At 46.0% G+C, this 13,766-nt stretch overlaps 1 protein-coding gene across 3 annotated transcripts in view; it reads left to right on the top strand.

Annotated features, from left to right (window-relative positions):
- SETD2 (SET domain containing 2, histone lysine methyltransferase) overlaps positions 1 to 13,766 on the top strand; it is an 89,540-nt gene that overhangs the window by 62,085 nt on the left and 13,689 nt on the right. The window contains exons 14-16 of one of the 3 annotated variants that reach the window (XM_082192096.1): positions 6,672 to 6,720; positions 9,877 to 10,042; positions 11,652 to 12,330. In XM_082192096.1, the coding sequence (XP_082048222.1) occupies positions 6,672 to 6,720; positions 9,877 to 10,042; positions 11,652 to 12,330 (894 nt within the window). Of the gene's footprint in view, positions 1 to 6,671; positions 6,721 to 9,873; positions 10,043 to 11,651; positions 12,331 to 13,766 lie in introns of those variants that run through there. The other 2 variants (XM_082192095.1, XR_014212213.1) reach the window with 2 other exon arrangements.

Here is a 13,766-nt window from a genome sequence, read left to right as displayed (position 1 = left end):
AGCTGGATAGCTCAGTCAGTAGAGTGTGAGACCCTTAATCTCACGGTTGTGCGTTTGAGCCTCCCAGTGGGCAAAAGATTCCTGCATTACAGGGGTTGAGCTAGATAACCCTTGTGGTCTTTTACAATTCTATGAACTGTGAAGTCCTACGGTTACGAAGTGATGGCTGCTAGCTCCAGGTAAAGGTAAAGGGACCCCTGACCATTAGGTCCAGTCGTGGCCGACTCTGGGGTTGCGGCGCTCATCTCGCTTTATTGGCCGAGGGAGCCGGTGTACAGCTTCCGGGTCATGTGGCCAGCAGGACTAAGCCGCTTCTGGCGAACCAGAGCAGCGCACGGAAACGCCGTTTACCTTCCCGTACCTATTTATCTACTTGCACTTTGACGTGCTTTGAAACTGCCAGGTTGGCAGGAGCAGGGACCGAGCAACGGGAGCTCACCCTGTTGCGGGGATTCGAACCGCCGACCTTCTGATCAGCAAGTCCTAGGCTCTGTGGTTTAACCCACAGCGCCACCCGTTAGACAGTGTCTATTTCCATGCCCGTTACAACAGCTGGATAGCTCAGTCAGTAGAGTGTGAGACCCTTAATCTCACAGTTGTGCGTTTGAGCCCCCCAGTGGGCAAAAAGATCCCTGCATTATGGGGGTTGAGCTAGATAACCCTTGTGGTATTTTACAATTCTATGACCTTCAGCTCAGTTTTGGAGAAAAGGAACATCTCTCTTCCAGTATACTTTATTTTATTTTATTTTATTTTATTTTATTTTATTTTATTGGTATTGGCTTCTATTTGACCTTTCAAACTAATATTTTTTCCAACTGTTTTAAATGTTGCCTTTGTATTTACACTTTTTTGTAAAACCATATGGATATTTGTATTTTGGAATTGTCCAGTGTTAGAAGTATGGGTTTTTTTCTTTATGATTCTATAGGGTGAATTGTTATATTGGAGATGGGACAGGATACATTTCCTAATTAGTGTTATGTATTTTAAGGACAAGGTTTGAGGGATCTGACCTAGCGAGAGAGAGAGAGAGAGAGAGAGAGAGAGAAGTTGAAGCCACCCGACAGAGGCACCTATTTTCATTTCATATACAAATTAAACTACACCTTATGGCTTAAACATGACTTAAAGAAAGCAGGAGTGCTCTGATGGTGTTTCCTGCTTGGCAGGGGGTTGGACTCGATGGCCCTTGTGGTCTATTCCAACTCTATGTTTCTATGATTCTATGACCTGTGAAGTCCTACAGTTACGAAGTGATGGCTGCTAGCTCCAGATAAAAGTGATCAAAGGTAATAAATACATTGCTGTGCAAGGCGTATCTTTTTAGGCGAAGATTTCCTTACACCTGGGAACTTGTATGACTTTAAAAGAGGACTAGACAAATTCATGTGAAAGTGTCCTATATGCCAGGGAAAGAAATACCTGCCGATGCACTAACCAAAGTTGTTAACAGGGAACAAATGGCTCTGTATGTACATAGATTGCAAATGTGTTAGATTCTGCAATGGTTGGTATGAAAAGGGGGAGAATGTTGATATTTCCGCCCCCCTCCCATTGCGAGAATCTCCTGATAGGATGTTTTCAGAAAGGAGGGGGCGGAAACTGCTCTTCGCTTCTTCCGTTCCTGCCTGACTCTGTGTGGAGTCTGTGTTTTGAGCCCTTCAACAGCTTAGCCAGGGAAGATCTGGTGTCTTCCTGCCCTGGTTGAAGAACGTGGCTGTGATCTGTTCATGTGGAACCTGTAGTGATTAGATGGCTGCGTGGGAGCTGTAACACTTATGCAAGCCAGTAGCTCTTTAGTTCTTAGCTTGTAGTAGCTATTAGAAATACAGTGGTGCCCCGCAAGACGAATGCCTCGCAAGACGGAAAACTCGCTAGACGAAAGAGTTTTCCGTTTTGGAGGTGCTTCGCAAAACGAATCTCCTATGGGCTTGCTTCGCAAGACGAAAATGTCTTGCGAGTTCCTGCGGGATTTTTCCCCTCCCCCCTTTTTCTAAGCCGCTTATCAGCTGATCCGATAAGCTGATAAGCCGCTAATAGCGCTAATCCTCTAATCCGTCAATGGGCTTGCTTGGCAAGACCAAAAAACCGCTAGACGAAGAGAATCACAGAACGGATTCTTTTCGTCTTGCGAGGCACCACTGTAAAAGAAGTTATGCTTCACAGCAAGCTTCCGCTTTGTTTATACTCTGCTGGGGTTAGTGCTCACAATGCACAGTTGTGAGTCCAGTGCACTGAGACCTGCTTTCCAGGATGGGAAGGTCTCCAGTCACCTAGCCCAGTCAGGGCAGAACCAGTTACTGAGCCCAGTCGCTCAAAGGCGTACTGACAATTCTATCTGTGCCTACTAGCCGTAAAGTCTATGCTGTTCTTCCATGGTTAGAGGTATTATGCATCTGTATACCAGTTGCTGGAAATTACAAGTGGGGAGAGTGCTGAGGTCCCGCTTTTGCAGGCTTTCCATGGTTATCTGGTTGGCCACTGTGAAAACGGGATGCTGGACTGGGTGGGCTGTTGACCACCCTGTCTCAACAACCTCCTGGGGTATAGATGGGGAGCCAGATATTGCATGACTACAAGTCCCATCATCCCTGACCATACCATTAGGGGGCAAGTGGTAGTTGCAGTCCAAAAACATCTGGAGGACCCAAGGTTTCCACACCTGTCCTAGGACATGGGTCATGGGTGACCAACCCGCAGATCACTGGCTGAATAAGACCTGACAGCCTTTTCTACTCACCCCAGTAGCTGCTGTGTCAGAAACAAAACCCCACACATTCCTTGGCAAGCAGCTGTAACACGTGAAACAGCAATTCCGAACCGGCAAACTTAGAGAAAGAGAAGATTTCTTAGAGGCCTCCCCCTTTGCAGCCACCTTTGTTCAAGAGGGGCTGTAGCTGATACCCTCTAAGAGGGAAGGTACCATCAAAAGTTGGGTTTTGAGCCCTTCAACAGCTTAGCCAGGGGAGATCTGGTGTGAACATGGCTGTGATCTGTTCTTGTGGAACCTGTCTGCTTTCAGATGTTGGTATACAACCTCCATCCTTCCTGAACCGTTGCCTGGAACTGGTCCAACAACATCTGTAGGGACCACTTGTTTCTAGGGAAACGGAAATAGGTACACACTCTTCTTTGTCAATATATATATATATATATTTAAAATTGTCCAGTAGCACCTTAGAGACCAACTAAGCTTGTTCTTGGTGTAAGCTTTCGTGTGCATGCACACTTCTTCAGATACCAAATTAGAGATTGTAAAGTCCTTTCAATCCCTGCATCAGGGTTCTGTTCTTGTACTTTGTAAAATGCCACACACGCTGATCGCTGCTGATTAGCAGAATGTAGCCCCAACTAGTCATCCCAAAACTAAAATGGTTGACACAATGTGCTGCGTAGCCTTGCACTCTTCCATTCCGCTTTCTCCAAGCTAATGCCAGCAATCTCCCATTTCCTCCTTCTATTCAGAATTGTTCGGCTTTATTATTTGATTTGATTTGTATACCATCCATCATCTAAAAATCTCAGGGCGATTCACAACATAAACATATATCCCTCAAGTAATTAAGGAACAAAAGAAGAAAAGGCACACTAATCTAGGAACTTCCTCTCTGCCCAGAACGTTGGAGGCTATACACCACACCCCTCAACAGTATTTATAGGAACTCAAACACCAGATTCTGCTCTGTTCCAGTAACAAGAAGCCGAAAGCACCAGCCTGAAGATGACGAGTGAGACCTCGTCGAAACGTCGCACAGACACCCCGACTCTTACACGGGAAGACACCCGAAGACACCAAAACCTGCATTCCTGTACCCGTGAAAATCTACGAAAGCAAATATATATATATATATATATATATATATATATATATATATATATATATATATATGAAGACACCAAAACCTGCATTCCTGTACCCGTGAAAATCTACGAAAGCATATATATATATATATATATATATATATATATATATATATACACACACACACACACACACACACATACATACATACCCGCACGCACACACACACACACATAAAATAAAATAAAATACATAATAAAAAGAAAACAAAACCAAATAACCCTCCCCACAAACACAAAAGGACATAGAATGCTAATCAGCCAAACGCCTGGTTAAAGAGAAAAGTATTTGCCTGGCACCTAGAGATATGTGATGAAGGTGCCAGGCAAGCCTCCCTGAGGAGAGCTTTAATTTTCTGTTTTAATTTTACAATTAATGACTCTTGACTTTGTTCTCTCTAACCCTGTCCTCTGAGGCTCAGAGGAGATCACCACCCGCCTGCTCGCTTTGGTTTTTAAAGGACAACAAATGATCCTCTGTCTGCTAACAACAAATCCAATACTAATTTAATGTTACATTCAAGCGCCCTCTCTTCCCCCCCCCCGCCCCCCAATCCTTAACCCTGCCCTATACTTCCTTGCTGTTGAGCATAGGGGGCATAGTATAGGGATAAAATAAGTATAAAGAAAGGGCTTACACAGACAGCAATTTGCTGTTCCCTCTGTTCAGCCCTTGAAAGTTGGGGAGCTCACAAGGTTGGTCACTTCCAAATCTAGGTATGATAATGGCCCTCTGTGCCTGTTCCAGCAGCATGAACAAGCAAATAATAATAATAATAATAATAATAATAATAATAATAATAATAATAATAATTTATTTATACCCCACCCATCTGGCTGAGTTTCCCCAGCCACTCTGGGCGGCTTCCAGCCGAATATTAAAAACAATACAGCGTCAGACATTAAAAACTTCCCTAAACAGGGCCACCTTCAGTTGTCTTTAAAAGTAAAATAGTTGTTTATTGCCTTGACATCTCCTGGGAGGGCATTCCACAGGGCAGGCGCCACTACCGAGACGGCCCTCTGCCTGGTTCCCTGTAACCTCACTTCTCGCAGGGAGGTAACCGCCAGAAGGCCCTCGGAGCTGGACCTCAGTGTCCGGGCTGGATGATGGGGGTGGAGACGCTCCTGCAGGTATACTGGACCGAGGCCTTTTAGGGCTTGAAAGGTCAGCTCCAGCACTTTGATTTGTGCTCAGAAACGTACTGGGAGCCAATGAAGATCTTTCAGGACTAGTGTTATATGGTCTCGGCGGCCACTGCCAGTCACCAGTCTAGCTGCCGCATTCTGGATTAATTGCAAAAGCTGAGATGAGGGTCACTGGTGCCTTTGGGTGACAAATGGCCACAGTTCCATCCCCCTTCACAACAGTTCCCCTAACTCTTAATGAAATCAGATGATCCTTAACTTCAGGCACAGGGGGTGAATACAACCTATCTGACCCCCAGAACCCTTCCCAGGCCACAGCTCTGCTTTTTCCTAGTTGAATTACATGTTTGAACTACGCCTCTTGTTCACCTGGGTGGGGGATAGAAAGGGGTGTATGAGTGTGTGTAAAACCTAGCCTACTGTAAAGGTAAAGGTACCCCTGCCCATACGGACCAGTCGTGTCTGACTCTGGGGTTGCGCGCCCATCTCGCTTAAGAGGCCGGGGGCCAGCACTGACTGGAGACACTTCCGGGTCACGTGGCCAGCGTGACAAAGCTGCTCTGGCGAGCCAGCACCAGCGCAGCACACGGAAACGCCGTTTGCCTTCCCGCTATAAAGCGGTACCTTTTTATCTACTTGTACTTAAGAGTGCTTTCGAACTGCTAGGTGGGCAGGAGCTGGGACCGAACGACGGGAGCTCACCCCGCCACGGGGACTCGAACCGCCGACCATACGATCGGCAAGTCCTAGGCGCTGAGGTTTTACCCACAGCGCCACCCACGTCCCTTAAAAGGTAAAGGTAAAGGTACCCCTGCCCGAACGGGCCAGTCTTGACAGACTCTGGGGTTTGTGCGCCCATCTCACTCAAGAGGCCGGGGGCCAGCGCTGTCCGGAGACACTTCCGGGTCACGTGGCCAGCGTGACAAAGCTGCATCTGGCGAGCCAGCGCAGCACACGGAACGCCGTTTACCTTCCCGCTGGTAAGCGGTACCTATTTATCTACTTGCACCCGGGGGTGCTTTCGAACTGCTAGGTTGGCAGGCACTGGGACCGAGCAGCGGGAGCGCACCCCGCCGCGGGGATTCGAACCGCCGACCTTTCGATCGGCAAGCCCTAGGCACTGAGGCTTTTACCCACAGCGCCACCCGCGTCCCGGTCCCACGTCCCTTAGCCTACTGTAAATGGATATAATTTCAGTTCCTCCACTTGCTTTTGCATCTAGTCCCACCTCTGGAAGAAGGGAATGTAGCTCTCAGGCTCTCCCATGTCTGCACCAATCTATAGGTCAGAGGATTGTGATCAAGCCATGGCCTTTAGCTTCTTCCTTCTTCCCCCTCCCTCCCTCTCTCTTTCTTTGATACAGGGTAGGGGCTGTACTTCTGGCCAATTGCCATCCAAACCATGGTTTTCCGTTATGTCCAAACTATAGTGCAAGAACGGAGGCAGCTGGAGGGGCATCTGCTAAAGCTTTTGGTTCATTGGCAGTTTCCCCAAGCCATGGCTTGAAGGATCACTAGGATGCAGCCATGGTCTTTAAATATCTTTTGAGGAAATGCTTAGGATTCTGTAGTTGTGATTCCTTCATGTGCCCTGTGCATATGAATTTGGCCTAAGTCAGCCGCCGAACCTGACTTAGTTTCTGTGACTTGTTTTTGCAGGAGGTGTACAGAATCCCGAAGAAGAGCCAAGCGGAGAAGGAGACCACTGGTACGTACTCGTAGATGCTCTTCTTTGGGTATCGATCAGGTTGAGAAGAAGGCCATTGAGTAGAACTTCCTTAAAAGCACTCTGTGATTCATTAGTGCTACATGACTTTATAGGGATGGCTCCTTTGTTCTATCCTTCTCTTCCTTCGTTGCTCTCTTCCTGTGGCTCAACTGAAACAGCATAGCCTTGCTTGACCACAGAAGACTTCCCTGAGACCAGGGAGGAGGACAGGCTTAGAGGTGGCACGTGGTTCAAGCTCTAGTGTTAATCAGCACTTGTTCCTTAGCAGGAGCAAAAAGAGAATTTGAAAAACCATTTCTCAGAGTTCCTTGCAAGTCAAGATATCCCTACATTTAAATATAAATCCTTATATAAAGGTAAAGGTACGCCTGACCATTAGGTCCAGTCGCGGATGACTCTGGGGTTGCGGCGCTCATCTCGCTTTACTGGCCGAGGGAGCTGGCGTACAGCTTCCGGGTCATGTGGCCAACATGACTAAGCCATTTTGGCGAACCAGAGCAGTGCACGGAAACTGCGCTTATCTTCCTGCCATAGCAGTACCTATTTATCTACTTGCACTTTGACGTGCTTTCGAACTGTTAGGTGGGCAGGAGCATGGACAGAGCAACGGGAGCTCACCCCGTCACGGGGATTCGAACCGCCAACCTTCTGATCGGCAAGCCCTAGGCTCTGTGGTTTAGACCACAGCTCCACCCACGTACCATAAATCCTTATATAGATTTGGTTAAATAAAATATATCAGCATCAGTCAGGTATCTTCTCTGTACTCTTTTTTTGGACCTAAAAAGATCTTTGTTTAGACAAGCCTATGCAGATACATAGAAATTAGCAAGTGTTTTAATCTGTTTTTAGCCGATTCTTGGTTATCATATTTTTTTTTAAAAAAAAACCTTTTAACTTTGTCTTTTACTGACAGTTTTAACATTTGGGTTATTTTGTCATCCATTTAGGGGTTTATGTACAATCAAATGGTATATACATTTTGTTAGATATTTAAATACATGAGCTAACGTGGCTTGCCTTCAGGTGTACAGACGGGACTTAAATAATGATTTACAATTGAGGGTGTTGAATGCACTCCATATAAATTACCTTAGTGTGATTCTTTTGGCTCACTTCTGTATGCTAGGTCAGTATTATTATCTCCATGTTCCAGATCAGATTCTGGGGGGGTCAAGGAGGGGAACAAAAGCTATGACATGCCCAAAGGTCACATAGTGAATTCACAGTGGAGGTGACATTTGCACCAGGGACTTCCTGATTTCATAACTCAGTCTCTTAATAAAGAAAACTGTTGTGGGTGAAGCAACTCCAAAGAGCCAACGAAGAGTGTGTTGATTGTTAAAACCCTTCCTCAATCCTTTGCCCCTTTACTTGGAACTAAATATTCTCGACATCTGGATTATTGACATGCACAGAATTGCTCTGCGAGTTCCTTGGGTTGGTGGCTGTCTTTCCCAAACACATACATTTCTTGCTTCTCCACACTGAGAACAATATTCTACTTTCGCGTACAAGTCCATGAGGGCTACCAGTCTACAAATGATTATTTGGAACAGAACAAAGAAGTAAATGGCATAGTGTTTAATTCCCCAGGTTTAGAGACTTTCTGCATAGTCTGTAATTTGACCAAGATCAGAAATACTGCAAGCACGCCTCCAGTTTATTGCAGCTTCAGATCTGCAAGTTCTGCCCAAAAAGTTGAGGCTTCGTGGCCTAAATGGAGGCAGGAGCCTGGGAATCAAACTTGAGTTAAAACAAAATATTTTATAGTATCAATTGACCACAAAACCATGGTTTATCATAATAGAAACAAGCTGAAGCAAGCCTCAGACTTGCTGAAGCCTGTGCTCTAGTTCCTTTTCAATGTATAGAATCATAGAGTTGGAAGAGACCACAAGGGCCATCGAGTCCAACCCCCTGCCAAGCAGGAAACACCATCAGAGCACTCCTGACATATGGTTGTCAAGCCTCTGCTTAAAGACCTCCAAAGAAGGAGACTCCACCATACTCGTTGGCAGCAAATTCCACTGTCAAACAGCTCTTACTGTCAAGAAGTTCTTCCTAATGTTTAGGTGGAATCTTCTTTCTTGTAGTTTGGATCCATTGCTCTGTGTCTGCTTCTCTGGAGCAGCAGAAAACAACCTTTCTCCCTCCTCTATGTGACATCCTTTTATATATTTGAACATGGCTATCATATCACCCCTTAACCTCCTCTTCTCCAGGCTAAACATGCCCAGCTCCCTTAGCCGTTCCTCATAAGGCATCGTTTCCAGGCCTTTGACCATTTTGGTTGCCCTCCTCTGGACACGTTCCAGTTTGTCAGTGTCCTTCTTGAACTGTGGTGCCCAGAACTGGACACAGTACTCCAGGTGAGGTCTGACCAGAGCAGAATACAGTGGCACTATTACTTCCCTTGATCTAGATGCTATACTCCTATTGATGAGGCCCAGAATTGCATTGGCTTTTTTAGCTGCCACGTTACACTGTTGGCTCATGTCAAGTTTGTGGTCAACCAAGACTCCTAGATTCTTTTCACATGTACTGCTCTAGATCCTTTTCAATGTAGCTGCAAGGCATTTGTACGCTTTTTAAAGATTTAACTGCAGCTTCTCCTTTTGTCCTTACTTGACAAGCTGCTCTAAATCTCAACCATGGTTTGTTTCAAACAAACCCACTTCAAACAAAACTATAAGCTGAGGTTATTCAAGAACAGAAGCAAAAGCCTTCAGACTCCGTGTGGCTACACCAAAGGAGAATGAGGTGAGCCCAAGGCTTGCTGTGGTTTATCATGATGTATGAACCACAGTCGTTTTCTTAAGCAGGTAAACAGAAATTTTAAAAGTAGAGCTGTATTATGAGGATTTTTAAAAAATAAATCAAAACCTCTTGTAGATCTAAAATACGAACAGGAACAATCCACCCAGTGTTACGCACTTCAGTATTGCACGAAGTTCATTCAAAGAAGAGTTTAGCATTCTGAAATAACTTAAAATGGCTTAAGTTTGGCTGGATCATACCCTATACAGATAACTTCCCTCTCGTGGCTAGGAAATCTTTTTTTCTGGGAAGATCTTGCGTCTCTGGTGGTTGACATAAGCCACGCTAACAACTTCTGCCTGTTTTTGACAGCAGATCGTGGGAGAGAGTCAGCAGGCCGAGACCCAGCCGCTACCCCAAAAAACCTGAGCAGAGAACGGGACCCCGAAAGGCAAAGTCAGAGCAAGGAAAAGAAAAAACGCAGAGATTCTTTGTCACCCCCGTCGGCGTATGAACGAGGCACCAAACGACCAGATGACAGGCAAGTTGTTTTCTTCTTTTTACATGTCTCCAGATAAAGGCTTGGGGTTCTGAGCTTCCTGGTTTGAAATCATCAAGTGATAATAACAGAGAGAGGTTTAATTCGATGATCTGTGCTTCTTCTCCAAAGACCATCAATAATGGCTTGATAAACAAAGCTTATCTATTGTTTTGTGCAATATCTTGTTTGAAGATCCATTCTAGACATTGGTCAGCGATGTCTGATGTGGCTTTTCAAACTACGGTTTTTCAAACCCTACATGTCAGCCTTTTCATAACTCTACCCCGCATAAGAAGAAGGCAGAGAACCCATTTTCAGGTTGAGAGCGGGAGAGGCGATACAGAGGGCAAGGAGCAAAATGAATCTCTGCCTGGGCTGGGCTGCAGCAAAGACATTAGGGGAGAATCTCCTCCATCCCTCCCATTTTTCCACTCCTCTGGAAGGCTTAGGGAGGTAACAAGACAATTAAAAATGAATGTGAAATTGAATCTGAACAAAGCAGTTAAAAGTGGGCTAGGTCCCTGTTCCTGCAGTTGGTTTCATTTCAGCACCTGAAAGCCAGGTATGATGGTGATGATGATGATGTTGTTCTTCCTCCCAAAGCATGCCAGTTCCTGCTTTCAGGCTTTCCATAGACTTCAAGTCACCCACTGGAAGAACATGAAGCAAGACTAGATGGGCCTTTGGCTTTATCCAGCAGCCTAAAGTATTGCCTAAGGCCCCAATCCTCACCTGTGTGTGTGTTGGGCGGGGGGGTTATTGGTTTGTTTTGTTCTTGCTTTTATTACGCATTTTGTGTTTTCAACTTGTATTTCTCTGCTGCCAACTGCCGTGAGATCCTCGGATGAAGGGCAGTATGCAAACAACAACAACAACAACAACAACAACAACGAATTCACAGCCAGCCACAATGCTATGCTGGCATTTGCCCGCTTACCCCAGGCTAATAGCCATGGGATCATAGCAGTGGCAGCTAATAATAATAATAACAATAATTTTGTATATATACCCCGCCCTTCCTGGTTCAAAAACTGGGCCCAGGGCGGCTAACAACAAATCTAAAACACTTAATTGCAAAAGCAACATAAAATACAGTATAAAAACATGAATAACAATAAAATTCAAAGTTCAGAAATCAATTTAGGGGAAATCTATCTAATAAGCGTTAGATAATCACCAGGGCTAGCTGGCTGAATTAGTCCTACTTGGGCCAGTGAGGAGGCTAGGGGAAAATTAGCTGTGGGGTTTCAGAGTGGGTAATCTTCATAAAAGGGGAGGGGGGAGGGAAGAGAAGAGAAGAGAAGGGAAAAAGAAGATCAGGCTGAATTCACATTAAAGGCCAGGCGGAATAGCTCTGTCTTACAGGTCCGACGGAAGAGGTTAAATCCTGCAGGGCCCTGGTCTCATGGGACAGAGCATTCCACCAGGTCAGAGCCATCACTAAGAAGGCCCTGGCCCTGGTGGAGGATAGTCTGACTTCCTTAGGGCCCGGGACCTCTAAATTATGGTTATTCATGGACCTTAAGGTCCTCTGCGGGGCTTACCAGCAGACCATTAGGTACGTGGAGGCCAGGATTGTTTGACACTCCCTTCGTCTCCTCTCCCCCAGATACGACACACCAGCCACCACCTCCAAGAAGAAAGTCCGGATCAAGGACCGCAACAAGCTGTCCACGGAGGAACGCCGCAAGCTCTTTGAGCAGGAGGTTGCGCAGCGTGAGGCCCAGAAGCAGCAGCAGCAGCAGTTGCAGACCCTTGGGATGGCCTCCCCTCTTCCCTACGACTCCCTGGGCTACAGCGTCGCGCACCAGACCTTCTTGGGCTACCCGCCCGGCTACCCCATGCAGGCCTACGTGGACCCCAGCAACCCCAATGCCGGAAAGGTGCTTCTCCCCACCCCTAGCATGGACCCCATGTGCTCCCCGGCCGCCTACGAGCACCCTCAGACTTTGGTCGGGCACACGATTGAGCCGGCCCTGGCCGCCCCTCAGCCGGTGCCCGTCGTCCAGCACGTAGCAGCAGGCACCCTGGAGGTGTCCGCCCCGCAGTACGTAACGCAGGGCGACCCGGTGGTCCACCAGGAGCAGAGCATCGCGGTCTTGCCGGTACCGGCCCCGGTGCAAGGACAGAGCTATGGAGTCTGGGATTCCAGCCAGCAGACGGTAGCAGTGCAGCCGCCCTATTCTCCAGCCCAGTCCCAGCCAGCCATCTACTACCAAGGGCAGGCCTGCCAGGCTGTTTACGGAGTCGCGTCGCCCTACTCGCAGACCACGCCACCCATCGTGCAGGTAAATCGCGCGGTGCAATTGCCCCAAATGATTTTGGTGTTTTTTTTACACAACCTTCACAAAGGTGTGCTCTCCAAGGCTTAAGAAGTACAGTGGTCCATTGCATTTTGAGAAGCAGGGTTTTTTGTTTTACACGCTCCATTCCATACTCAGTAAAGTTGGGCAGGGATCTCCTTGCACTTGATCCAGAAGCTGCAGTTAGTGCAGAATGCTGCAGCACAATTGCTGGCAGAAGCGAGGCCTTGTCAGCGCATCACACCGCTGCTCGGAGATCTGCCCTTGTGGCCAATTTGCTACCAGGCCAAGTTCAAGTTTTTACTATTGTTATATAAAGCCCTTAAGAACCTGGGACCGGTTTACCACATGTGCCCAGCAGAATTGGCACTGCTATGTGTGCCACATAATACACGTTCTGTGTTTGTAAGAACTCAGCCATTTAGTGTGGCGCTGCCTGCGCATTGAGAACTCCTTCTCTGTTGAGAGCACAGTTATTGAGAACTTTTCTGCTTTCGGCATCTGCTAAAAATGTTGTTTAGCTAAGCCTACCCAGATGCTTAGAAAGTTGGTGTAATTTTAATCTACTTTAGTATCTTAACTTTTGTATGTTTTAAAATATGATTGTGGATTTCACACACACACACACCCCTTGATTTTACTGTTTGTCCTTCGTAAACCACTTTGAGGTTTCTTTATGGACAAGCGGGATATAAATTTTATGAAATAAATAAACAAATATCTACTGCCAACTTGGCAGAGAGAAGTGGAAATTGGCAAGGGAAGAGATCTGTGAGCCCATATCCTCTCTGTCCCCTTGGCACCTTTGCTAAGCCTCTGTGCCTGCAGTTGAATAGGTTCATCAGGAACTTCTAGGGTGCAAGAAGCATAGGAACTATGTAACTGCAATGGGATAGAACTTCAGCCTCAGCCACTGACTATTACACAAAACAAAACAAAAGAATTGCCGTGAAAAACCCTGAAACGAGAGGTAATCGGATATAGAATTGAATAACAAATTAAAAAAAAAATTAAGGAAAAATTAACCTAGAATTAAACAAAGACTTAACGAGATGCCAGCTACAAAACTCGTTTCACTGAACTAATCAGTTTCCTCAGAAGGAAATAAATAATTTTAAACCTTAAATAATTTTATGTGATATCAAACAAACTCAAGAGCAGGGCTGAGACGCTTCCTTGAGTTTACAAAAAAGGTATAAAAACCTCAATGACAATTTTTAAACATAGCCCTATTTAAGAGAACGTTATAAACCTTAAATGGTTTTCACTGATTTCCAACAAACTCAGGAGCAAGGCTGGAGTGCTTTCCTGAGTTTACAAAAAAGGTTTTAAGAAAAACTTACAAAGGAATACTAGATAAGCTGTTTAAGTTTCAAACAAGCTCTAAAACAGAGCAGAAATTCAAAAAACAGGGCTGAAGC

This window comes from Podarcis vaucheri (genome assembly GCF_965113315.1).
Source record: "Podarcis vaucheri genome assembly, chromosome: 12".
Lineage (NCBI taxonomy): Eukaryota > Metazoa > Chordata > Lepidosauria > Squamata > Lacertidae > Podarcis > Podarcis vaucheri.
The sequence above is the reverse complement of the archived record's forward strand: the minus strand, read 5'-3'. Positions and strand labels throughout refer to the sequence as shown.